We start from the raw sequence: 26,647 nt of genomic DNA on the forward strand, positions 1-26,647 counted from the left end.
TCTTCCAGTCCCCTAGCCTTGATTTCCTCATCTGATAAATGGGGATAAGGTACCAGCCTTGCTTCTTGCCTACATAACTGGGTTGTCACTGGGGACAAAGGGAATCAAGGATCTGATTTTAAACTGTCAGTTGAGCTTCCAGAGGCTAAGCCAGGCTTTCTCAGAATGAAGAGCAACCTCTGGGAGGGGGCCTGTGTTGATTGTCTCAACATTTAGGTAGGGAGAAGGAGCTACTGGCATTTTGTAGATGGGGATTAGGGATGCCAATGTTCAACAACTGTCGGATGGTGTCAATCAGCAAACAATTACTCCCACAACCTCCAAGATCCTCAAAGTCCTTCCAGGCCTACATCTTGGTGAGTTACTTGCTCATTATGACCCAAGCCCAGAAACGAGTTCCATTTTATACATCAACAAAGCCTTCCTTTCTTCTCTCCGTCTGTGTTTCTCATCTATATTTCATTTTCTGCTTTATCTTAGTACCTGAAACAATATTTAATATTTGTTAACTAAATCTATAGGTAAATGCCTACTTTCCTGTTGAGTTGTATATTTTCTTATTAATTGGTAGATGCTATTTGTCTATTAGGGCTGTATCAGTTAGGGCTCAATCAGAACACAAACCATTCCAGTAATTAATTAATTAAATCAAGATTTTATTTATTTAAAAAAAATTTTATTCATTTATTCATGAGAGACACAGAGAGAGGCAGAGGGAGAAGCAGTCTCCCTGCAGGAAGCCCAAAGCAGAACTCAATTCTAGGACCCCAGGATCATGCCCTGAGCCAAAGGCAAACATTCAACCAAAGGCAACATTCAACCATTCAAGCAGACATTCAATCGGGCATCCCCCATTCCAGTAATTTAAAGAGAAAATTAAATAGGAAAAAATGTAAACAAAATGTTGTTAACTACCAAAAGTGGTACAAGAAGTCTCTGAGGCAAGGATTGCAAACTTTTTCTGTAAAAGGTCAGGTAGTAAATATTTTAGGCTTTGTGTAATATCATGTATAATAATATAGAATACAAATCTCCACAATATTTTATTGATAAAAATATAGTAGGGGTGCCGGGGTGGCTCAGTCAGTTAAGTGTCTGACTCTTGATTTTGGCTCAGGTCATGATCTCAGGGTCATGAGATGGAGCCCTGTCTGGGATTCTGGGCTCAGGGTGGAGTCTGCTTAAGATTCTCTCCCTCTTCCTCAGCCCCTCCCCCATTTGCACTTGCACTCACATGTTCTCTCTCAAATAAATAAAATCTTTTAAAAATTATTTTAAAAAAATAAAAATAGAATAGTAAGTGAGTACCAGCTTTGGAATAAAGTTCTTTAATGAGAAGAATGGGAATGATCCATTTTGTTGGGATAACATTTTGCTTGGTTGGGGTTCAAATGTAAGAACTATTCTTAAATGGGGGGCAGTACAGAAGCCGGAAGGCATCTAGATTTGGACTGCAAGCTGCCGTTTGCCCACCCTTGACCCTTTGAGGGAGGTGAACATGGAAGAAAGTGAGAAACTTAGGAGTTCCCCCACATGCCTGAGATTTGGACCTCTGCAGAGAGAATACGGAACACATTGATCACACAGTTCAATAGGGACCAAAAATTTGTCACAGGGCTTGGACTGCCCGTACATCACACACACAGAGGCAAGGACTTGCTGCTATGGGAAAACCAGCAACCTTGGGAAAAGGAAGGCCCTCCTGTCCCAGTTTATGGTGTCCCTCCAGCGCCCTCTACTGGCTGAGAATAACATCAAGCCAGCTGGCAAAGGAGACCAGTTTCTCTGTCCAGTTGCACAGAGGGGCAAAGAAGCTCTTTGGAGCTAAGAAGCAATAATTTGATAACTGACACAAAGATATTAATATAGAGTGCTGCAAATGTTTTTTTCCCAGTGTGTTGCTTGCCGTAAAAAATATTTGCTTATTTAAGTGGTAATAATCTTGGGGCACCTGGCTGGCTCAGTGGGTGGAGTGGGCAGGCGACTCTTGATCCCAGGGTTGTGAGAGATTCCTTAAAATTTTTTTTTAAAGATTTTATTTTCTTATTCATGAAAGACAGAGAGGGAGGCAGAGACATAGAGAGAGAGAATCAGGCTCCCTCTGGGGAGCCCAACGTGGGATTCGATCCCAGGACCCCGGGATCACGCCCTGAGCTGAAGGCAGATGCTCAACAACTGAGCCACCCAGGCGCCCTGATTCCTTAAAATTTTTTAAAAATATTTTTTAAAAAATAAAAGGTTACAAATATTACCAAATTCAAAACAAAAATAAGTGAACACTTTGAAAATTTAGTCTACCTGCCACCTCTGTCCCCTACCCACTTGGTTTTTTGCCCCCAGAGCCAACAGTTCAGTGTATCTTTCTGGAGGTGTTGTTCTGCACATATATACAATGTTTGTCTTTTAATTTGTTCTCAGAAGAATTTACAAAAAGACATTCAGTTCTATAGATTTTAAATGTCTCTGCAATTACATTTATTATTTTTTCATCTTTATGGACCCTGACTAATGTGTCTCATTCAGGAAGGCCATTCACAGTCCCAAATTAAAAGCCCCTCTCCTATCTTTTCTCCTAATAGTTTTACATTTTAGTTTTTATACTGACATCATTGAAACCATTTGTGTTTTACATTTGAACAGAATCTGAGGTGGGGATCAAATTTTTTTTTTTTTGAAGTGGTGGCCATTGAATTGCTTCAATGTCATTTAATCCAGCCTTTCCAACATCTCCACATCATTTTATATCAGGGCCCCAAATCCTCCAAAATCAGTAACAACTGCCGAGGATAGCTTCATCCCACAGGTCCCTCTCCGGCGTGCTTTCTTTGCCAGGTTGCTTCTTCTCTCTCTGAGACCTTCTTCCCTCCTTTGTGGTATCTTGGTGGCGCTTCCTTCTGTGTTTCGGCTTCTCTGTGCTGACTGGCTGCACCCTGGCCTTCTTGCTCTCTTTGTGGGAATCTCCATCCTCATGATGCTTTGTCTTCCCCTCAACCTGCCCCTCCTTGCTGCGTCCTTCTCTCCCCTCCTCCCTGGACCTTCGCCTCCGGCCTTCTTGATCTCCAGCCTGATGGGCTCTGGTGGGACCCTGCTCCCAGAGGTGGCTGGTATCTTTTCTGTGTTGTGCAGCCTGAGGGATGGGGGTCTTTCCTTGCACAGGGTTTGGAAGCCACAGATTCTTGAAGAAATGGTCATGTTTTTCCTGACAGTGGTTTAGAGACTCCAGTCTTTGTCTGGAGTGATGAAATTTGAACCATGGGGGTAACTGATTTTCCATCGTTCTCTGCCTTTCATGGGAACTGGAAAATGCATGGGACCTCCTGAAGAAGGGTCTCTGCTCCAGCATTAGAGGTTTGGGTGCAGTGTGGCTCCTTTCTCTGTATGCAGAGTCCTCTGTCATCTTTCTAAAGCAAACCTCTGGTTGTAACCCTCTGGCTTTCTGCTTTCTAACATAGTCCTCAAGTTCATGTTGAAAAGAGTCATAAATCTTAGAATTTTCCATTATGTTGACTATAGATGAATCTCTGCTAGGGAAGATGGAAGAAAAAGTTTATTAAATGTATCATTTTGCTATAAATACGTTCTTTTGTCATTGAAAAGACTAGGCTCTCAAATTTCTAGTGGAGATTATATTATGTTCATATACTATAAATACAATGTAGCCATTGATATTGAAACTGCATATTTTTGACATAGGCTGAGAATCATAAAATGTAACAGACTAAGAAAACAAGTCCTAAAACACTATAAATCCAAGGATTAGAAATATAAAATTGATGTGTAAAATTTACCAGTGGTTATGCCTAGGTTTGGGCATTATGGATGTTAGTCTTTCTTAATTGTTATGATTTTTTGGCATAAATGCTATTAGTTGTGTATTGAAAAAACATCAAGTTATTTCTAAGAAAACAAAAAGATATCAAGCAACTAACTGAAACTAAAATCATTCATAAGTTCTATAAAGATAGAACTGGCTTGTCCCTGTGCTTATGCACCAAGAAATAATAGGGGTCCTCAAGCATTCTCTCTCTCTCTCTCTCTCTCTCTCTCTCACACACACACACACACACACACACACACACACACATAACTTCATAGCTGGATGGAAGAAAAGGAAGATGCTATAAATTGTGGTAAAACCTGGACCTATCATGATTTTTTTTTAATTTTAATTTTTATTTATGATAGTCACACAGAGAGAGAGAGAGAGGCAGAGACATAGGCAGAGGGAGAAGCAGGCTCCATGCACCGGGAGCCCGACGCGGGACTCGATCCCGGGTCTCCAGGATCGCGCCCTGGGCCAAAGGCAGGCACTAAACCGCTGTGCCACCCAGGGATCCCTGATTTCTTTTTTACAAATGAGGAAACTTGAGTTGGAGTTCAAATAACTTAAGGTCACACGACTAGGAAGGGGAAGAGCCAAGGTCTGAATCAGAGAGAGAGGGTCCAGAACCTATTCACTTAACTGCTCTAATATTGGTACCAACCTTATAGGTGTTGTGAGGTTTAAAGAGTAATTACAAATGAAGGGCTTGGAACGGTGCTGGGTACAGAGCAGCCGGTCATTGGCTGTTAATGATTAATACTCCCAGGGGTTGTTGGAATGATGTGGCAACATCCAATGGGCTACTGGTGGTCTAAAAGTTTGGAGAACTCTAAAAGTTTGGAGAACTTTTATCAGTTCTACCTTATTTTGTCTTTCCATTTAATCAAAATAAATACCTGTTTGTGCTAAAAGTAAAACAAAAAAAAAACCCCACAATAACCCCTAAAACAATTTTTTAAAAAATCACAGTGACAATTATACACTGTAAAATCAGTTTTCCCTGGTTTCCCCTTCTAGGAATAACTACTGTATTCCTGCAGACTTTTATCTAAACTCTGATCCAACAGGTGTGAAGTCAGATGGCACATTCTGGTTCTCGACTCAGCTTTTCATCCCAAACAACGTATTTAGGCCCATTTCCTATTTCAGTGCACAAAGGGTCATTTTGAGGAAGGGTTCTTGCCATGACAGAACAGGTGTGGACCGTGATTTAAAAAAGAGAGAAAGAAGAAGAAAGAAAAGAAAGAAGAAAGAAAGAAAGAAAGAAAGAAAGAAAGAAAGAAAGAAAGAAAGAAAGAAAGAAAGAAAGAAAATTTATGTCTCACCTAAACTGAGACCTTTGTAGAGGTTCTTAAATCAATTCTGGATCCTGGCAAAATGAAATAACTTCAGAGAGGCCTCAGGTCTCAGGTCCCCTCCTCAAGATGGAAGAATAAGGAAGAGTGAATGCTCCACCGGCAAAGGATCTGTTAGTACGGGATGGTGGTGAAGAGCGCAGGGTGCCTACCCTAAAAGAGGAAGGTGCCAGAGTATATGCTCTAGGGCGTCCATGCCCTGGGAGGACTTGGCCCACAGGTGCTGGGCCAGGGCTGGGTTTCACTTCTGGTATGAGTGCCTTTGGGCAGGTCACAACTGCAGGCAGACATGGATTTGATTTGCAGCTGGGTTGGTTGCTTACCCATGGGTTGACTTGTATCATTGTCTTATGCTTTCAGGATCTCTGCTTCCTCCTATATAGTGTCCCCTGTGGTGTGAGGTGTGCTACTGATCGCTGCCCAGCTGGGACGCATGCTCAGTGGAGCATACACCCTGAGCCAGGTGGTATGCCTGGTATTGGGCAAGTATGTGAACTCAACAGGCATGGCCTCTGCCCTGGGGAAGCTGACAGTCTTGTGTGATGGCTGACATACCCCGCCCCCTCAATATGCAAAAGAGCCGAGACAAGTGCTGGCTGGGAGAGGAGAGGTCCCGGCTGTGTCCTGGAAGGCTGATGGAGGGCATGTGGGCAGGGGGAAGGCACACTGAGCAGAGTGAAGTAGGCCCTGCTTACAAAAGACTCAGCTGTTGGCAGATGTCTGTACCGTGAGATCCATCAAGTCTGGCCTATTTTACCTATGAAAAACACCCCTGCAATGTACTGCCTGCCTTCCATCCTCACTGTCCCCTCCCTGTTCAAGCCCAGTCTTCTCTCACCTGCACTACAAATCAGCTTCCACTTTAACAAACTCTTGAGTCGTGCTCCAGGAAGCAGCCAGAGGAATTACATACTTTTTTCATTTTTTTTTTTTTGTTGTTTTTAAAGTCAGACTGATTATGCCTTCTCTATCAAACCCCCTATGTTTCCTATTGTTTTAAAATAGTTCCTTGTAAGACCCCAGGTCCCCCGCTGCTGGCCTGTACTGATTCCTCAGTCTCCAAGTACCAGCCACAACTATACCCCCTTTTTCCCAGACGCCAGCCTCTCTGTAAGAGACACGTTTCCTCAGGCCATGGAACTCTGCTCCCTTACCTCAACTTCTACTTTTCTCCATGCTCTGCTAGCTTGTCACAGCCCTGCCTACTTCTCTGCCTCGTCTCTGCCCCTCTGGCTTTGTTTTCTTAGTTGGGGTGCTGTATATTAAGACAAACAGGGTTACACCATAGAGTAGAAAGCTGAACTGGCAAAATAACATCCAGGTGAAATCCAGTTCCCTGAGGCATTTCCTTCTGTGTAAGGCTATCAGCCCCAGACCCAGGCAATTCTAGTCTGAGCCTCTCCAAGGGAACTTACAGGACGTTTGGGGAGCTTGCTCTTCCTAGAGCTTCCCAGCAGCCAGAATAATCCTTTACGTCATCCTGCTTAAAGTCACCCTTTCCCTCAAAGTCCATCAGATGTCCTGTCCTCCCTCACACAGAAGGAAGCCCAAATCCCCAAGTGCCCAAAAGCCCAGACACCACTGGTTGTCCCACTGATGGGAGGTTTCTGGTTTCTGACAGCATTCCCATAGCTCCTCCCTGGAAGCCACACCCTTTTCCAGGCTGGAGGGGAACAGGCAGGCACACCTTGTCCTCAGGGCCTTTGTCCTCCTTCAGAAGCCTACAAAGCTCTTTACGTACTTAGCTCCTTCTGAAGACTCCTCCTTCTTGCCCTAGTTAGAATGTCACCTTCGCACAGCTTTGACTGACCCTCTCAACCTCTGGGACACTCTATGCTCCTTCCCCATTTGTTTTTCCCCCTGGCACTTTCCATGATCTAACACCATGTTTTGAGATTATTAAAATGTTGATTCTGAGTCACTGGTCTGGGATCAGGCGGGGTGGGGGGTTGGGGGCTGACATTCTACCAAACTCCCAGATGATGCTGATGCTGCTTTGTACCCAGGCTACACTTTGAGTAGCAAGGATCTAAATACAACTTAAGTTGGATATTTGGTCTATTTTCTATCTCCAATACTTGAATAGAAGTTCCTTACCATATCAAAGTGTGTTTGACATGTAGTTGATACTTAGTCCAGACAATGAATACGTGAGTGAGGAGAGGCCCCGACCTCCCCTGACACTTCATCCTCCATGTATGGGCCCAGTAGGAAGCCCAGATCCAAGAAGTCCTACCTGCCTGGGCTGGCCCTTCCCACCACCCTCCTCTGAGGTTCACTCCTCAGCCACCTTCCCTCCCAACTAGTGCTCCAAATGACACCAAACAGAGCAAAAGACCCACATGTTTGGTTTATCTCTTACCTGCAATGTACTAGCTTACTGAAATTTCCACAAACAGATGGAACCCTTACCTCCTCAAGCTTACAAGTCTTTGAGGTCGTGTAAGGAGAAGTCCTGTGGTCCTACTGAGAGCAGAGGCCACCGAGCTAGAATCTCAAAGAGGAAATAAGAAGCCCTAGCATGGAAGATGGAAGTTCTACTCTGAGCTCCAGGAGAAGAGTCCCAACTTCCTCATTGCTGACTTCTCAACCAGGTTCCTAGGAGCCGGGAAGCAGCAAGCCACGCCCCTTCCTTTGTCTCAGGGTTTTGGGTTTTGGACTTCATCATCCTACAGATCCAGGCTATCAGGAGAAACAAATCCCATCACAGTTTTTAAAGTGATTAAGGAACACCCAAGCCACCCAAGTGCATTACCTTGAAATGCAATCTGTCTCTAACCTAATCAACACTAGTATATCTTGTTTGAAGCTTATTTTGAAAAAAAATTTAAATTAAATTAAATACACCATTACATGGTAAAATGAGGCACACATGCAGAAATGTGCACAAAACAAAAATATAAAGCACGATGATTTATGACAAAGGAAATATCCACCAAACCACATTCAGGTCAGTAAATAGAACACTGCCCACACCCCAGAAGTCTGACTCCTTCCCCTCCACATCTTAACTGTGGGGCAAGAGCTTGACCTCTGTGGTAATCTCATCCTTCTGTATAGCTTATCACTTGAATAGACATTGCAAAATATGATAGTTTAGTTCTTTTGTTTGAACTTTACATAAGCCGAATCATACAGTATGCACTTCTTTATTCAACACACTTCTGAATTTTACCACATTGTGTTCCTTTTTAGGTTGTCTGGTATTCCATTCTTTTTTTTTTTTTTAAGATTTTATTTATTCATGAGACACACAAAGAGAGAGACAGACACATAGGCAGAGGGAGAAGCAAACTCCCCAAAAGGAGCCTGCTGTGGGCTTGATCCCAGGACCCCATGATCACAACCTGAGCAAAGGCAGATGCTCAACCACTTAGCCAGGGGCCCCACCATTCTATTAACAAAATACATAATCACAGATCATTTATCCTTTTGTGGGCTCACAAATGTTTCTAATCTAGGGCCATTTTAAACACTGCTGTCATGAATATTCAGGTATACATCTTCTGATATCCATAAGTCTGCATTTCTAGAGGCTGTTTGCTGAACAGCGGAATTTCTGTGAAACACAACGTTGCATATTCAGCATTATAAAACACAGTAACACCAAATATTTTTTGAAAGAGGTTCTACTAATTGCAATCCTCCCCTAGAAGTGTTTGAGTGCTTCCCATTCTGTCTAATGCTTGGAATTATCAGACCTTAATTCTGTATCTAATTGTCAAGGTTTCTTTGACAAAGTGAAATTTGGAATAAGAAAAGCCAAACCAAACCAACCAACCAACCAACCAAACAAACAAACAAACAAAAAACCCCAGGAATTTCCTAGTTTCCAAGAATATTGAGTACCTTTCTTACTATCTACCGGCTTTCTGGATTTTCTCTTGTGAAATTCTGGTGGAGGTCTCTTGGACATTTTTCTGCTTGCATTTTCCCTATATTCTGCCAATGAGCCCTTTGCTGGTTCTACAGTTGTGAGATCTCCCACTCTGCCTTATGTTTTTCTTCTCTTGGTAGCATCTTTTGATGGACAGCTCATAATAAAATGTGAAATTTCATGGTGCTTGGCTCCATTCTCCTCATTTGGAGGGAAACCTTCAAGACTACTTAGTCCAAGGCACTCTTTTTCTGCCTAGAAACAGCACATCACCCCTTTCCCATCAGACTATGACTTCAATTTTCAAGGCCTTCCCAGGCCTTCCTTGCCCTCACATCCTCTGCAGTCTCTCATACACACTGAGGTGACTCCCTCCTTTCCTTCAAGGTCTATGGTAACCTGTTTCCTCACTCTTGGCCCTTCTAGGAAGCCCCTAGATCCTCTGAAGTCCAGCTAGTACTCATCTTCCAGGTACCCCCATCCACCACGCCTCCTCCAGTTCCCTAAAGGTCTAGGATTCAAACCTCAAAACTGGAAGGAGATAGGGCTGGGTTCCAGTGTATCCCTGGACAAATTAGAGTGATTCTTAGAGTCTTGCTCTCTTCCATGTAAAATGGCGCGAACAATGGCAGTTTCCTTTATGGTAGCTACAGGGATGAGTTGTAAAACAAAGCCAAATGGGCCCAGTTAGCATGCACTGTTAACAGGGAGTCTGGTCTCAGGCAATCCAAGATACATTTGGATATCCATGTTGCCTATGAGGGTTGTCCTTCTCTTTGGTTTGTTTCCTGTCCATGGAGGTCCATACTTTATGCTCCCGGAGGAGCCAGCTGAACTGCTGAGTGCCCTTGCATCCATTGTTTCTGGGGCAGTAGCATGGGGGTGGGTGCCAGGGAAAAGCCTAGAGTGCACTCCCTCTCTTCCGTGACTAGAGTTGTGACCTGAAGCACACACCTTCATATCTTAGCCACTACTGTCCCTTCTTCCTTCCAGTTCTTTCATATGCTTTCCCTCTGGCATCCGAGGTGTGAGGACTGCTTACAAAGTACTAAACCAGTGTGCCCCAGCCTGAGGGCTGCCCTCATTCCAGCCTGTAGAGATTGTTTTTATTATGTTAAGTATTTATGTTGTGCCCTGCTCTTTGCATATATCTTCTTATTTAATCCTCAAAATAGCCATGCAGGGGGGTATACTTGTCTTATCGCCAGTTAAGAAACTCATCTAAAATCACGTAGTGTATAAATCAGTTTTTTGCAGCATCACATACCAGCCAACAACTTATGATTTAAAACAGCAAACATTTATTTCTTACAATTTTGTGAGCTGGCCAGCCTGGCTCAGTGGGGGTTGGAAGGCCTAGGTGCCTGGTATCTGGTGAAGAGGAGGAGGAGGAGTTAGTTCAATGTCAGCTGGGTGATGGAGACATGGCCACGAGTCTGTCATGATTCAACAGGGCTTGTAAAAGGTGGCTGAGTTCCAAAAGTAGCATGAGAGGCAAGCACAGGCACTTTCCAAATCTAGCTTGCATCATATTTGCTATTCTCCCATTGGTCAAAACAAATCCCATGGCCAAGCCCAGTAGCATGGGAAGGAACTAACTCAAGGATAATACAGGGAGAAAGAATTATTGCTGCCATTTGCCCCAACAAAGAATGTACCATACATAGCTTGTAACTATCCAACTGGAGTTCAAAACCAAGTTTGTTAGATCTGAAAGTTCAAAACTGTCTTGGGGGTTATTGCCCAGAGTCTGAGAATCCAGAACACTCCATGCATTGCCTAAACAAGTCAACAACCTTTTGCATGCACACCCGCAACTGTTTTGCAAATGTATATACATATTGCCATTAATAAACACAAATTATACCCAATAAACAGTTTTAAGTGTTTGTTCTGCTTCATTGCTTGTTTTCTGCTTTAGAGACTCCAAGTCTGTTGGAGTTTCCTTTGCTTACTTTTTATCTTTATCAATTTCTTGCAAGTCTTTTGTATTATTTTACTTTTGTTGCATTATTTTCATTATCCTCCCTTTTACCTTTTATTTTTTCTCTGTTGTCTATACTGTCTTGTATTCCGTTTATTTCCAAAATGATTTTTTTTTCTTTTGCTAATTTTTTTCCTGTGTCTGTCAGGGTCATTGTTTTGTAACCAGGTCATTGATGTTCAATGAATATTTCTGACTGAAAAATAGAATTATTTTTAACTGTATTACATTTTATTTTCCCTAGAATTATATATATTTTTTCAGTTGTATAGTTGTCTGGCCACTTTATTGCAGAGCTATTTTTCTGATTGATGAACTTTTCTCAAAGCTTTCATTATTGTCTTATTTCAGCCCTTTTTGAAGTGTTAGGTCAGTTTTCATCTGTTTTGTGTCTGCATTTTTCTGGTATCTTCCTGACAAAATATTTTACAGTTCATTTTTCTCTTGTAATTACCTTATGTGTGGCTAGATCACATTCTTCTCTTTTCCAAAATTTAAGCAAAATGTGTTAACCTTGACTACTGGAAGGACATTTCTGAGAAAGGAATGGCTTGGGGTACCTTTCCCAGCTTCATAGCTCATACCTCTTTTTTACTGTGAAGGGTGCCAAACATGGTTACTTCTCTGCCTCTCAGGGCTAAACTGCTTCAGAAAAGTCTGCTGTATTTCCTATTTTGGCCTCCAGGTCTACCCTGCCAAGGTGAGAACCTTAGATGTCGTATTTTGCTGTGATAGTAGTTTCTGGGTTTTGTTTCATGTAGGACCTTTCCCTGCTCCCTATTTGAACCTTCTCTTCTTCTTACTCCTAATGTTATTTCCCTGATCAATTTAGTTTCTCAATCTAGCAGGTTTTTTTGTTTTCTTTTGTTTTAAGGCAAAGTTTCGTCCTTTTAAAGGAAATAGTTGCTGGGTATTTCTGAAATCCTCAGGGTGGAGATGACCATAATAGCAGTTGATCTCCGGGTGCCTCTGTTTCAGGTTTACACTCACCAACTCAGAACCTGTGATGAGTTATTCCAGTTTTGCAGTTCTTTTTAGATTTATCTGTTCTGATGCAGAGTGCATCAACCAGAAAAACAGCTCTGCAATAAAATGGCCAGACAACTATACAACTGAAAAAAAAAAAGTTCTAATTCTAGGGAAAATAAAATGTAATACAGTTTAAAAAAATTATTCTATTTTTCAGTCAGAAATATTCATTGAACATCAAATTTGAGCCAGTCCTGGTTACAAACCAATGACCCTGACAGACACAGGAAAAAATTAGCAAAAGAAAAAAAAATCATTTTGGAAATAAAAAGAATACAAGAGAGGTACAGGATAAAATGATGGTTTGGGACAGGATGGTGTCAATGAAGATGCAGAGAATTGGACAACAGGAGAGAGAATTTGATGATAGAACCAAGAGGAATGACTGATGGGTCTCATGTAGGAGAGGAAGCCTTGAACAATTGAGTTGGTGTTATTATTCACAGAGATGGAGAAACTGGGTGGAGAGGAGGTTGGTAGGAATGACTGGTGATAAGGGAAGCAAGTACTCTTTAGAGTTGCTAAGTGTAAATATCAAGTGCAGCTCGATATGAGTCTAGAACTCAGGGAGAAAATCTAGATAGAAATTTAGAGGTCGTCTTAGACACTTTGGGCTACTATAATAAATTACTATAGACTAGGTGCCTGAGCTACCTCTCTTGCCTTCTTACAAAGACATTAATCCCATCCATGAGGGCTCTACCCTCATGACCTAATTACCTCCTAAAGACCCTACCTCCATATACCATGACACAGGGGATTAGATTCCAACATAGGAATTTTGGGGGTGGGGAACATGTAGTCTACCACAACATACAGGTTAGTTTAAAGCCATGGGTCTGGATAAGATCACTTAGGATGTGTGGTTACCGACTGGTGGTCTAGGATTGGCTCCTGATGCACCATACATGGTGATGCGTTTAGAGGTAGGTGGAGGAGGAACCAGTATGAGAAGGAGGAACCCATGAGAAGGAGGAACTATGGAGGTAAGGAAAATCAGGAGAATGTGGTGCTATGAGCCTAAGGGAAGAGCATTTCAAGAGAGAGGGACTGAACAATCAGATGGGAGTTCTGAGAGGCTGGACTGAATACAAATAAAAACTATCCATTGGATTTGACAACAAGGAAGTCATTGGAGACCTTGACCGACAAGAACAGCTTCAGAGAAGGGAGAGGGATAAAAATTAGATGGAACAGGTGGAGGAGAGAATGAGAGGTGAGGAAGTGTAGATAGCTGGTATAGACAGTTTTCATGTGAAAGAGAAAGAAGGTAGCTAAAAGAGGATATAGGGGTCAAGGGAGTTGTTTTTGTTTTTTGTAGAGGGGAAATAGAAGCATGTTTGCATACTAATGGAATAATCCAGTTAAGGGGGAAGAGATTCATGGTACTGGAGAGATGAAGATCTTGAGAAGGTGAAAGGGTGTAGAATCCAGTGCATGAGGGAAGACTTGTCTTTTTTTTTCTTTTCCTTTTTTTTTTAAACTATTTTATTTATTTATTCATGAGAGACAGAGAGAAAGGTAGAGACATACGCAGAGGGAGAAGCAGGCTACCTGTGGGGAACCTGTTGAGTAACTCAATCCCAGGACCCTAGGATCACACCCTGAGCCAAAGGCAGATGCTCAACCACTGAGCCACCCAGGTGCCCAGAGGGGAGACTTGTCTTTAGTAAGAGCAGGACACCTTTGTTGTAGCAGGACAGAAGACAGAGTAGAGTCCTTGAGGTAAGTTTATAAATCTGGTGGTACAACAATGAGTTAAGTCCCCCTCTGAAAGCTTCTATTTTCTCACTAAAGTGTGAAGTGAGGTCATCAGCTGAGAAAGGACGCCTATATGGGAGGCACAAGGAAGAGAAAGGTTTGAGGAGAGAGAAGAGTATAAAAATGGTATCTTTGAGTGGAAACTTAATATGGAAACTCAATGGATTGGAGGTTTGTGGTCATTAGTTTAAAATAAATTGGGTCGGGACGCCTGGGTGGCTTAGTGTTTGAGCATCTGCTTTTGGCTCAGGGCATGATCCCAGGGTTCTGGGATCAAGTCCCACATTGGGCTCCCTGTGAGGAACCGGCTTCTCTCTCTGCCTGTGTCTCTGCCTCTCTCTGTGTATCACTCATGAATAAATAAAATCTTTAAAATAAAATAATAAAATAAAATGGGCCATCTACCCTCTCTCCCTCCCTTCACTTCTTCTTTCCTTCTTTGCTATTTGGGGCCCAGGGAGGTAGGAGACTAGGCAAGGTGGTGACCTAGAGAAGGGTCAGGGCTGAGTAAGGCAGCAGCCCAGTAAGGGTAGGGAGACTGGTTACATGCAAGGGGATAGGTTGGGGGTGTGTGTGGGGAATACATATATTTGTATATTTTATTATATTATTATTAAAATAAATATTATATATTTATTATATTTTAACATATATACGTAATATATATATTACGTATCTTTAAGCATATAAGCTAAAAGTGGCTTTAACAAATTAATCCTAATGTTAAAATTAAAATGGATGTGTAAGCACAGCGTTGTGAATACAAAGAGAGTTTTCGTATCACAGAATTTTGTTATCCAAGACATTTTAGAGGTCAATCCATCCAGTCATATTTGATAATGAGAAAAATGAAGTTAAGTGACTCTCTCTAGGTCACATACTGGTGGCATAACTGAGACTAGAATTCTGGGATTCTCAGGCCATTATTTATTCTACAAGGTATTGATGCTCAAAAACTTGATATGCTTTCCATAAAAAAGGGGATTATCAGAATGACAACACTGGTTACAAAAGAATAATCTACTAGCATTTTATTACTTATAAATTCCTCTCTCTTCAATTTCATCTATTTGGAAAAAACTGTGGTCATTAACAGATTTCTATGATTAAAAGTGGGTTTAAATATGAATAAGCAAGGTATAGTAAAGAATTTTTACAACTGTAAAGTGTGACCTACCCAAAATATCTTGCCTCTTAGGTACACATTGCTCAGCTATTTCTCTTTCAAAAAAAAAAAAAATTGTTGAATGGGAACAGATCATTGACACAGAACAACAAAATGCAGAAATTAGAACACTTTATTATAAATATTTCCAGAATATAAACTGATTTTGTATCAAGACTCTTTGAAAATTTTAAAACTATATGTAACCTCAGATTATTATTATTTAATGTATTTTATTTTCCACTAGAAAATACACTGCAAGTTAGATTTTAAAAAGAAAAGTCAGTCTAAATTGTGTCACAGAGAAAACTAATGAATATAAAAATACCCTATCCAAAACTAAAACAAACCCAATCAAGAAATAGATTCTGCAAAGCCTATTAATTCTCCAATTTAAAATAAATGACCTCCCAAGGGAAAAATACTTCTATAGCAATTTCATGAGTAAAAGCAGAGGCACTCTCATTAAGGGAAATTATATTACATAAGAAAAATGTAAGGATGCTTTTAGAAAATGAAGAAAAGTAATTTCCATGTTGGAGAGTAAGCGTATTAAGTACGTTCCGTTCCCCTGGCCTGTCGTTAGACTTAAAGAAGTTAAGGTACCTGTTCACATGAAATAATCAATCTGAACACAAACGTCATAAAACCAAGCTCCTCAACTGTTTTTTCAATTTAACCTTGGGAGAACCAACTCAAGAGCTTCAAAATCCCAGGATAGACTGGTCCCAAAGCATTTCCTCCTCTGTCTTCTCTTTACCTTGTTCCTTTTTCTCTTTCCTACGCTTCCGTTCCTCTTTCTTAGAGGCTACATCTCGACTTTTTTTCTCCTTTCGATTCTTAAGCTTTTCTGTATTGACCCTGACTGTTTCCATCTGTGTTTTGTTTCTTTGGAAGTTCTTGTGTTTGTCTAAATCTGGTTCCTCACAACCTTTTTTTCTCTTATGCTTGGGCTGTTCCTCCTCTGGTTTTTTTCTGCCTTCCTCTGGGTGCCTTTTCCCCTTCTGAGGTAGCTGTTTATGACTGGCACTGTTTTCTGAGGAGAGGTGCTTGTGAACTCCAGATTCTATGCTGTATGAGCTACAGTTATACTCTTGCTGACTAACGTTCAGGGGTGCTGGTGTTTCTGAGAAACAGTCCCTGGTGAACTGACAGTAGCTCAGGGAGCCAAGTCTTAGCCTGCTGGCATGAGCTGGTAGCCACTGAGGTAACCGGTTTTCCACTTTTTGTGAACTAGGGCATGATCTTGGGTAGGTCTGCACAGTTTCAGATGAGAGTCTTCGATCAAACATTCTATACCTTGGTCTGTAATCAGCCTCTTTGTACCTACAAGTTTCCCAACAGTCCTCTCTCAACTTTCTGAAACAAGTCTTTGGCTCTAAGCCTCTAGCTTTCTGCACTTTGATATAATCTTCAAGTTCATCTTGAAAAGAGTCATAGGTCTTCTTTGAATGCTTCATTGGGTTGACAAGGGATTCTCTGTAGAGAAGATGGGAGAAAACTCTTCTTACTAGATTATTTCATTCTGAATATTTTCTAAGCTCTTGAAGAGAGTGTCAAAAAAACAAAACAAAGAAGCCCAAACGAATTAAAACCTAATTCAGCATAAAAGTTAAATATCATGACATTATATGTCAAAAAGGTGCATTAGGATAGTTAAATATCTCCTGGGCTACTCACAAATAACTCTATCTTTCTCAGAGATGGGATGAAGAAGGCAGAAGGGAGATGGCATATAGGGTTCTGTTGTATGGCTAAAAATATAAGGCATATAGGGATGTATGGATAAGAACTACACATCCCTGACAGATGGCCTGATCACATGCTCATATGATTTCTAAAGTTCTGATTTAATCAGTTTCTTGTATATTGTTTTCTAAGAAAAGTAATAGACCACAGAGGGGTAATTTAATCTTTAAAATCTTCGGTTTACTCAAACAAAATAAAATAAACACATACTTACCTGACTAGAGTACTCTAAGACTTAATAAAAGGATATTTACAAAATAGTTTGGGAATGCTGGAAATTAGAAATTCAGCTATGAGATGAAACTACTCTTTAGTACGGGGCATGAGGGAAGATGAGGGAACAGAGTTCTGTACCTTCCGTAAAGGGCTTGGATTTCATTCTGTTAGTTCTGATTGGTGAAAAAAGCATTCTAGAAGTCTTCTGGTTTGTTCTCTATTAAAGTACTGGTGGGAGCGTTAAGGGAGGAAATAGAGGTGAAAGCTGAGAGAGGGTCGGACTGATGCAGAGCAAAGTTTCAGGAGGAATATAGAGCCAATAGGCTAGTTTTTTGTTGGCTTCTTTGATAATTTTGGTGGAGGCAGCACTATTCCTGATTTCCCCTCCCTCAAATCCTGCGTAAGTGCAAATATAGTAGAAAATACACTACAAGACGACAATGCCCTAGATATTTTTGGTGATACACTCTGTCTCCCAAAATTAGGAGGTAGCATAACCCATGTAGAAGAGAACATTTCTCCCCTTTAATTGAAAGAAAAAAACCTGATAATAGCACTCCAGGGTCACTAATAATCAGCTATCTTTTCTGGAAATTTGAGATTAATAATAAAGTCTAAATGAAGCCTCAGTTGGCGAGTCAGAAAATTTAGCTCCTATTCAACTTAAATATATAAAAATTCTAACAGAATAATGTAACAAATATTTGATTAAATATAGGCAAAAGATTTAAACAGACACTTCAGAAAAGAATCCACACAAATGGCCAATGAACACATGAGAAGATACCATTAGTCATGGAGTCAATGTCCATTAAAAACCACAATGAGACACTACTATGAACAGGAACATTCACTACGGTGACTGAGATCAAAAGACCTCAGTGGTGTTGGTGAGGATATGGAACAATTAGAATTCTCATAAATTGCTTGTTAGGGATGTAAAATGGTACAACCACTAAGTATGATCTAGTTATTCCATTCCTAGATATTTCTCCCAAAAGAAAAGGAAATATATGTCCATACAAAGACTGATACATGAATGTCCACAGTAATTTTATTTATAATAGTCCCAGAAAGAGAAAAAACCAAAATGATGATCAACAGGTAAATGGAACAATCAAATAGTGATATATACATACAATGAAATATATCAGCAATAAAAAGGAATGGATCATTGATACAGTCAACAACATGGATGAATCTCAAAATAATTATGCTGAGTGAAAGAAGCCTGACAGAAAGAGTATATAATATATGATTCAATTCCATAAAACTCTAGAAAATGCAAACTAATGTATAGTAATAGTTTTTGCTTGGGGATGAAGCAGGAAGGGGTGGGTGGGATGATTATAAAGGGCACTTTTTGAGGTCTGGATGCATGTTTTGTACACTGATCACTTGAAGATATATATACGTCTGTCAAAACCCATCAAAATATGTATTTTAAATACATAGTTTATTATACATTAACTGTACCTCGATAAAGCTATTTTTACAAAGTCACTAACAAGATTAAAAAGACATTGATAATTGTTGAAACTGGATAATGGGTATATGAAGGTTCATTACACTATTTTCTCTACTTTTATGTTTAAAAAACTTTTATACTTCATGCCCACAAAGATGGCTATAATAAAAAAGAGGTAGATGATATTAAGTGTTGGCAAGGATGTGGAAAAGTTGGTAACTTCATTCGTTGCTTGTGGGGAGATAAAATGTGCAGCTATTTTGAGAAATAGCAAGGGCTTCTGGCCCTGTGCACACAGGTCTGAGCCTACCCAGAGCCAGGTAGACAGTCACCATGAAGTTCCACCCTTTTGTGACTTCAGATGGTAGCAAAAACCCCCAAATGCCACTTAAATCTCCCCTGCACATGCGCAGGAAGATCACGTTCTTCCTACTTTCTAAGGAGCTGTGGGAAAAGTACAACATCTACTCCAGGCCCATCTGCAGGGATGATGGGGTCCAGGCAGTTCAAGGACACTATAAAGGTTAGCAAATTAGCCAGGCAGTCCAGTCATACAAAAAGAAATAGGTCATCTATACCAAGTGAGTACAACGTGAGAAGGCTAATGGCACAACTGTCCATGTGGACACTCACCCAAGCAAGATGGTTATCACCAGGCTAAAACTGGACAAAGATCAGAATAAAATTCTTGAATGCAAAGCCAAATCTTGACAAGTTGGAAAAGAGAAAGGCAAATATAAGGAAGAACTTACTGAGAAAAATGCAGGAATGAATACAACCTGTTATGCAACCATAGTAGATTTTTAGCCTACTCTGTATTCCTTTGAGACTTTTCAAGATGTTTCTTAAGCATTTCATTTCCTTCCTGTTTTGTTATTGCTATGTGAATCTACTTTTGCTGTTTTGTAAATCTACTTTTGCTGTTTTGATTAATAATTTTATGAATAACCACCGGAAAAAAGAAAACAGTACGGCAATTCCTCAAAACATAAAAAGTGTTAATGCATGACCCAACAATTTCACTCCTAGGTACATACCCAAGAGAACTGAAAACCTATGCTCACACAAAAACTTGTACAGAAATGTGCACAGCAGCAATATTCATAACAGCTAAGAGGTAGAAACAACTCAATATCCATGAACTGCTGAATGCATAAAATGCAGTATATTCATACAATGGAATATTACTCGGCAATAAAAAGGAATGAAGTGCTGATACATGATACAACATGGATAAACCCTGAAGGCATGCTAAATGAAAAAAGTCAGTTCCCACAGCCCACAGGTCATGCACAGATCAATAAAGAGGTGAATGGAACTTACTTGTATCAGGCTGAGAACTTGGTGAAGAAATCTGATCATAGTCACCCATTAATTGCTTCAGTTTTCTAGCATGAACTTTCCCCACATGGTGAAACTGTGCAACAATCAGCAAGCTAAAAAACACGATGCAGAGATCCCCAAATCGATTTCTGTGTAATACTCCATTCCCAGTCATCTGAAACCAAGTACAATCTTGTTATAATTTAATTATATTTAATTACATTAAATAGTTCAAAGTTTAGAATTTTACTATCAACATAGATCCATCATGTCAGAAATCCATCTCCAATTTCTTATTATTTCACTTCCTGTAAGTCTGAAAGTTAGGCTAACTCTCTGAGCATGTATTTTACCCCAGAATAATAAATGTTTTGTTTTAGAACAAAGTGATCCCAAATCTCCACCTCTAAATTTGCAGATAGTATTCACGATTTTTAATATATTTAGTCTAGATGAAGAGTTTAGGAATAGAGTTTTGCTCACTCACAAGTCAAAGTATCAGCTTCAGTAGAAATAATCCTATGATCTAGAAGATCTCTAGTTTCAACCCACCTCATAATGTCAAATCCTTTGCAATTCAAACTATATCACTACTCCCCGTATGCCTTTTACAAAGGGTATCTGTAAAAGTTCAATATTTATTCATTCAACATGGTATCTATGAATAAAATAAAGGGAGATAAGACAGAAGATTATATTAAATATTTAAGGTAATATATTTTTTTAAGATTTATTTATTGACAGAGAAAGAGAGAGTACAAGCAAGGAGAACAGCAGGCAGAGGGAGAGGGAGAAGCAGGCTTCCTGCTGAACAAAGAGCCTGATGTGGGGCTCCAACCCGGGATCATGACCTGAGCTGAAGGCAGATGCTTAACCGAATGAGCCACCCAGGTGCCCTAAGATAATATTTTCAAACTTTAAATAGATATCATTTCATATATCATCTCAAATCTTAACTTCCTGAGAGGTTTCAAGGCTATATACTAGCTTTTTTGCTAATTACAATGAAATTTCAGTATGAAAACATTTAGGAAGCCTCTAGTCTTTAATATGGTAATATAGTTTTATTTAGTCCAGAAAATACCATTTTGAAAGAGAAGTTACTGGGTTACCAGTATGAGTGTATATCTTTTCTGATACCAATCATGGAACATCAAAATTGTACTTTCTATGCAGCCATTTATTTTATTTTTTTTTAAGATTTTATTTGTTCACCAGAGACACAGACAGAGAGGCAGAGACATAGGCAGAGGGAGAAGCAGGCTCCATGCAGAAGCCTGATGCACAACTCGATCCCGGGACTCCGGGATCACGCCCTGAGCCAAAAGCAGATGCTCAACTGCTGAGGCACCCAGGTGTCCCCCTATGCAGCCATTTAAATGAATGCGTTGGAACCACATATACTGTCATGGAGAAATGTCCATGATATATTAATGGGGAAAAATGATGTAGAAGTCTATCTATCTACCTATTTACCCATCTACTGATCAATCTAAGACCCAATTTTAATATAAAAACACTCAACATACAGAACCAAAAACTAAATATATTCATATACGTATATTGTAAAGGAGTCAAAGTAGCTAGGCTGCAGTCCATTAACTTCCTTTCTGGGGGCGGGGAGGGGTGAGGGAAGAAGGCAGGTGACTTCTGGACCCCTGACTAAAAGACCAATGAATGCTATTAGCTAGGAGAAGGGGAATTTATCTTTGACATACCCTTAGCAAGACGTCTCTGATTAAGGATTATCTATAGTAAATAAATTCAGGACCTATGAGGCAAAGCACTCCAAGGAATATTACATAAATGAAGATGATTCATAATTTAAATACTTTGTGTGAGGTGACCCTCACTTAGAAACCTCATCTATTATTTTGGGTCAGAGATGCATGACTAACGTAGGAAAACATAGTTTGAGGAGCCATCTTTCATGTTCTAAATATCTCTGCTTCTTTAGAGTTGTCTGATTGCTTGTATCCTTGAAATATGTAGTAAACCTTGATACTAGGTAATATTACTGATTTGTGTTAGTCTGATTTGACAGTCTAATCTTGTATCCAATACCCACAGGAAAAAAATCAGAAAAGATATACACTAAACTTAATGGGGCTTGGGAAATGGGTTTAGGAAAGGAGTAAGAGACATTTAACATTTTGCTCTCTGCACACATCTGTATTAATTTCTGCAAGTAACATTACTCTGTAACTAAAAACTCCATAAAAAGTTGATTTAAAGGTTCTACAGGGTATCTTCAAATTAAGCTTAATTTTCAGTTACCAGTATATAGAGTAAAAAAAAGTTTGCTTAAAAATATTATGAGTTCAGGATGCCGGGATGGCTCAGTTGGTTAGGTGTCTGCCTCCAGCCCAGGTCATGATCCTAGGGTCCAGGGATGGAGGCCTGTGTCCAGCTGCCTGCTCAGTGGGGAGCCTACTTCTTCCTCTCTCTCTGCCAATTCCCCCCACTCCTGCTCATGCTCTCTCTCTCTCTCTCTCTCTCTCTCAAATGAATAAATCTAAAAAAAATTATGAGTTTAAGAACTGTTAATCAAAAACATTTTAGAAAGGATGATGAATATTTTAAAATGTTTCTCTATTATATATAGTATCTCTCTAAATTACTTGAGTTGTTTTAAGGTATATAACTTAATTACATATGGCTCTAAAGTTAAAATGAAAAGCAAGCCATAAAACAGGAGAAAAATATTCCCATCTCACATATCAGACAAAGGACTTATATCTAGAATATATAAAGAACTCTTATGACTCGATAAGACAAATCCATATTAACATGGGCAAAATATCTGGACACCTCAAAAAAATATATATGCAATTTAAAACCCTAACATCATCACTGGAAATGATTAAAATTAATAGGATTGATAATACCAGAAGTTGGTAAGGATATTGAACAATTAGTCAGAATTTAAAATAGTACAGCTTTACAAAGCAGTTTGATACTTTCTTTAAACATTAAACAGGGGATCCCTGGGTGGCTCAGTGGTTTAGCGCCTGCCTTCAGCCCAGGGTGTGATCCTGGAGTTCAGGATCGGGATTGAGTCCCGCATCAGGCTCCCTACATGGACCCTGCTTCTCCCTCTGCCTGTGTCTCTATGTGTCTCTAGTGAATAAAATCTTAAAAAAAAAAAAATTTAAACATCTACCATATGACCCAGCCATTTCACTTGTATTAGCCCAAGAGAAATGAAAAGATACATCTCTGCAAAGACCTGTACATGAGTATTCATTGCAGATTTATAATAGCCCCAAACTGAAACAACCCTAAGGTCTGCCAATAGGCTAATGGATAAACAAAACATGGTGTATCTATATAATAGAATTATTCAGCAACAAAAAGAAACAAAAATATGCACACAATGTGGATGATCTCAAAACCATGCTTCCTGCAAGACACAAGAGCATGATTCTATATTTGTAAAAAGTCCTAGACATATAAACTAATCTATAGTAATAGAAAGTAGATTAGTGGTTGTTGGGGACAGAGGTAGAGGGAGGGATTGATTATAAAGAGGCCTGAGAAAGCTTTTGTTGTTGATGGAAATATCTGGCATTTATTGTTTACAAATGGTTGTGTGGGAGTATATACCTGTCAAAAACTTACTGCCTTGTATACTTTAAGTATGTGTATATTTTAAGTACAGTGTATCTCAATAAAGTGTATCAGAGGAGCTTAAAGATCTGTAACAGATATTTTTGGAAAGGAATAATTTTACCTTAATTTGTTAAACTGGATTGTTAAATGTTGGCTTTGTTTCCAGAAAGATTGTTCACCTAACAAAGGCCAATTCACTTATGCAGAACTACTGCCGGTATATTATGTCACTTATCTCACTGCTCCTAGGAGCCAGACATAGGGACTCTGGAGTCAGTTCTGGCACTTATTAGCTGTGTAGGCTCGGTTAAATTTCTCAACCTCTCTGTGCCTTAAGTTCCTCATCTTTAAAATAGGGATATAACATACACCTCAAAAGAGTTGTGAGCCTTAAGGAAATGAATACATGTAAAATGCTTAGAACGGTATATGGCCCATGGTAAGTGCTGAATGAATGAGCTACTTTCATTGTTATTTAGGATTTCATTTATTTAACTGACATAGTGAAATGTTCTCCCAAGCATTCTAGTAACTACAGAAAGCCAAATAAAGGAAAGGTTATATGTAAACAGAGCAGGGGTGCCTGACAGGAGTACCTAATAATTTTTATTTCAAGCTAACTCATGTTTTAGAGGGACTTTTTAAAAATGAAAGCTGAGGGGCACTTGGGTGGCTTAGTCCAGTGTCTGATTCTTGATAATGGCTCAGGTCATGATCTCGGGGTCATGAGATCAGGCCCCGAGACAGTCTCCCTGCTGCCTGGGATTTTCTCTCCCTCTCCCCTTCTCTCTCTAAAATAAGTAAATCTTAAAAATAAAATTAAAATGAAAGCTAAAAGTTAGACTTGATCAGTCAATATTGTCTTTTATGATTGCCGATTTTGAACCAATTTTTTGAAGATTTCAGTTTATATCTTGTTAATGTGTGTCATGTATATTTTAATACTCATAGGAGTATGGAGTATCAAGCAGACCTAAGATACTAGCTAATTTTACTATTTATAGGCTGGTACAAGGTCCTAAGCAAGAAACAGTTTGTCTTGACCAAAACTCATTTCTAATATTTTTGGAAAAAAATCTAACAAAATTCTGAAAACTTCCTATTTATACTGCACATATACCACAAACTTATAGATGAACACTCATAATGCTATTTACTTGCTCATTTACCTCTAGGAAATATATCATAGTGAAAAAAGCAAGAATATGGTATCTTTTATTTCAGAGAAATGAAACTATGTAGGTTATTCAATAGCTGGAGGCTTGGTCTTTATTTCAGTAAAAACATGGAAAGCCATTGTGGAAGTTAAAACACCATACATCAACTATTGTGTTAAATATGAAACACATGAGTAATATGAATTACTCATAATTCAAAACTGCCAAATAGAGCTTCATATCTTAATAAAAAACTAAGAACCGCTCTACTTTAATTCTAGAACTGTCAAGAGAGAACTTGTTCCATTCCACCCACTCATTTAGAAATTGTAAAACCTGAACTTTGGCACTATATAAAATGTTCTTAATAAGTCTCAGGTTTGGTGAATAAATCAACTGATTTTAAGTGAAAAATCTTATTAAAAAATTTTATGCCCCACATCATTTGTGTTGTGCCATGGCATTTAAACCTCATACAGCATGAAGGTCTTAAAAAATGTTTATTAAATATTTCTGAAGAGAAAAATGGGCAAAATTAGGATTAGGATGTTGATTTGGTTACTTTTAGTTCGATTCTTCCCCCTTAAAAAATACACCAAATAAATGGCATCATCTTATACTTTTAAATCTAATTCACTAAGAAGTATTAGGAGACATCTTGTATTTTTCCATTATTTGCATCTTTCTCTCAGAGATGAATTCGATTAAAACTATCTAAAAGTATTTTTTCTTAATGTATTAGTAAGTAGTATTTTTTAAAATCTAAACTTGTTTGTTGCTAACATTCAGAAATACCTTTTATTTTGTATATGGACCTTGTATTTTACTTCCTTGTTAAACTTATTCTAGTAGCCTTTTCCTAGATTCCTTGCTGTTTCCTACATATATGATCATATCATCTGCAAATAAAGACAGTGTTACTTCTTTCTCTCCAATCTGAACTCCTTTTGCTTTTCTTGTCTGACTGTACTGGCTAGGACCTTCGGCAGGATACTGAATAGAAGTGGTAAGAATGGATATCCTTCCTTGTTCCTGCTCTTGAGTTTTGCAATCTTTTAACATTATTATAATCTCAGGAAAGATAAGCAGAGAATCGCATTAAGTTTTAGGACACTAGGTAATGGATTCTGTCTTACCTTTGCTATCTTTTGTAGTTGTTATCTTTGCATGTTTTTCTTTCTTTTTACCTGTTTTTTAGAGATTTTTTTTTTTAAGATTTTATTCATTTATTCATGAGAGAGACATAGGCAGAGGGAGAAGCAGGCTTCATGTAGGAAGCTTGATGTGGAAGTCGATCAGGGGACTCCAGGATCACACCTGGAGCCAAAGGGAGACGCTTAACCGCTGAGCCACCCAGGTGTCCCTAGAGATCTAATTGTAATAGAAATGCATCCCTGTACCTGTTACCATAAAAAATACTCTTAGCTATTTTGGTTATTAACCTTGCCTTTTTAGGAAATGAGATTAGTATCTGATCTAGGAGTTTGCTAAGCTCTAGCTATTTCACACTAATACAACAAATCACAAAAATAATTAAGGGTTTATTTACTACCATGGCATATTTCCAATGATAAAATACAAAATAATTAAGAAAATCATTAATTGGGAGTACTTCACATTTATAGACATTTAACATTTATGTCTCTAAGTCTGAACATCAATGGCTAGCTAGCTCAAGGATTCTGCTTGTGAAGTTAATTTTACTTGGACTCAGGCAGACATCCTACATCAGGATGCCACCAAATGCATTCCAGTCCTTCCAAAGGGTTAGTAAATGTGAATAGGTCTGTAAGAAGGGATGCTCATGCCCCATTGCTCATGCCCTAACATATACTTGATGAAGTTAGTAATGGAAATCTTATTACTTGTTTTAACATGCTTAGTTAATATTTTCACATATTGACAGCTAATAAAGGCAACAAATCTGAAACACATAATCATTAATGTCTCTCCAGACATCTTCCTCCTCAACCATTCTATCCAGCTGTCAACATTAGATTTACAACATAATGTGCTCTGGTGTGCATGTGGCAAATAGGTCTTGGGCAGAGCACAAATTTACAAAAAACAATGAACTACTCCTGATTATTTCAGGAGTCCTGGCTAATACGCATTTACAGCTGCATTT

At 39.2% G+C, this 26,647-nt stretch overlaps 1 protein-coding gene and 1 pseudogene across 8 annotated transcripts in view; one reads left to right on the forward strand and one right to left on the reverse strand.

Moving 5' to 3' along the window:
- Positions 1-635: 635 nt before the first annotated feature.
- KRCC1 (lysine rich coiled-coil 1) overlaps positions 636-26,647 on the reverse strand; it is a 30,527-nt gene continuing 4,515 nt past the window's right edge. For 2 of the 8 annotated variants that reach the window (XM_077843199.1, XM_077843200.1), the window contains 2 exons: positions 19,751-19,863; positions 15,110-16,473 (listed from right to left, as the gene is read on the reverse strand). In XM_077843199.1, coding sequence (XP_077699325.1) covers positions 15,699-16,454 — 756 coding nt within the window. In that variant the 5' untranslated portion in view covers positions 16,455-16,473; positions 19,751-19,863 and the 3' untranslated portion in view covers positions 15,110-15,698. Of the gene's footprint in view, positions 3,525-7,590; positions 7,861-15,109; positions 16,474-16,957; positions 17,110-19,750; positions 19,926-26,647 lie in introns of those variants that run through there. The other 6 variants (XM_077843197.1, XM_077843198.1, XR_013349212.1 and 3 more) reach the window with 5 other exon arrangements.
- LOC144324541 (ribosomal protein uL24-like pseudogene) lies at positions 18,761-19,234 on the forward strand (annotated as a pseudogene).

Source organism: Canis aureus, chromosome 12, assembly GCF_053574225.1.
Source record: "Canis aureus isolate CA01 chromosome 12, VMU_Caureus_v.1.0, whole genome shotgun sequence".
Taxonomy (NCBI): Eukaryota; Metazoa; Chordata; class Mammalia; order Carnivora; family Canidae; genus Canis; species Canis aureus.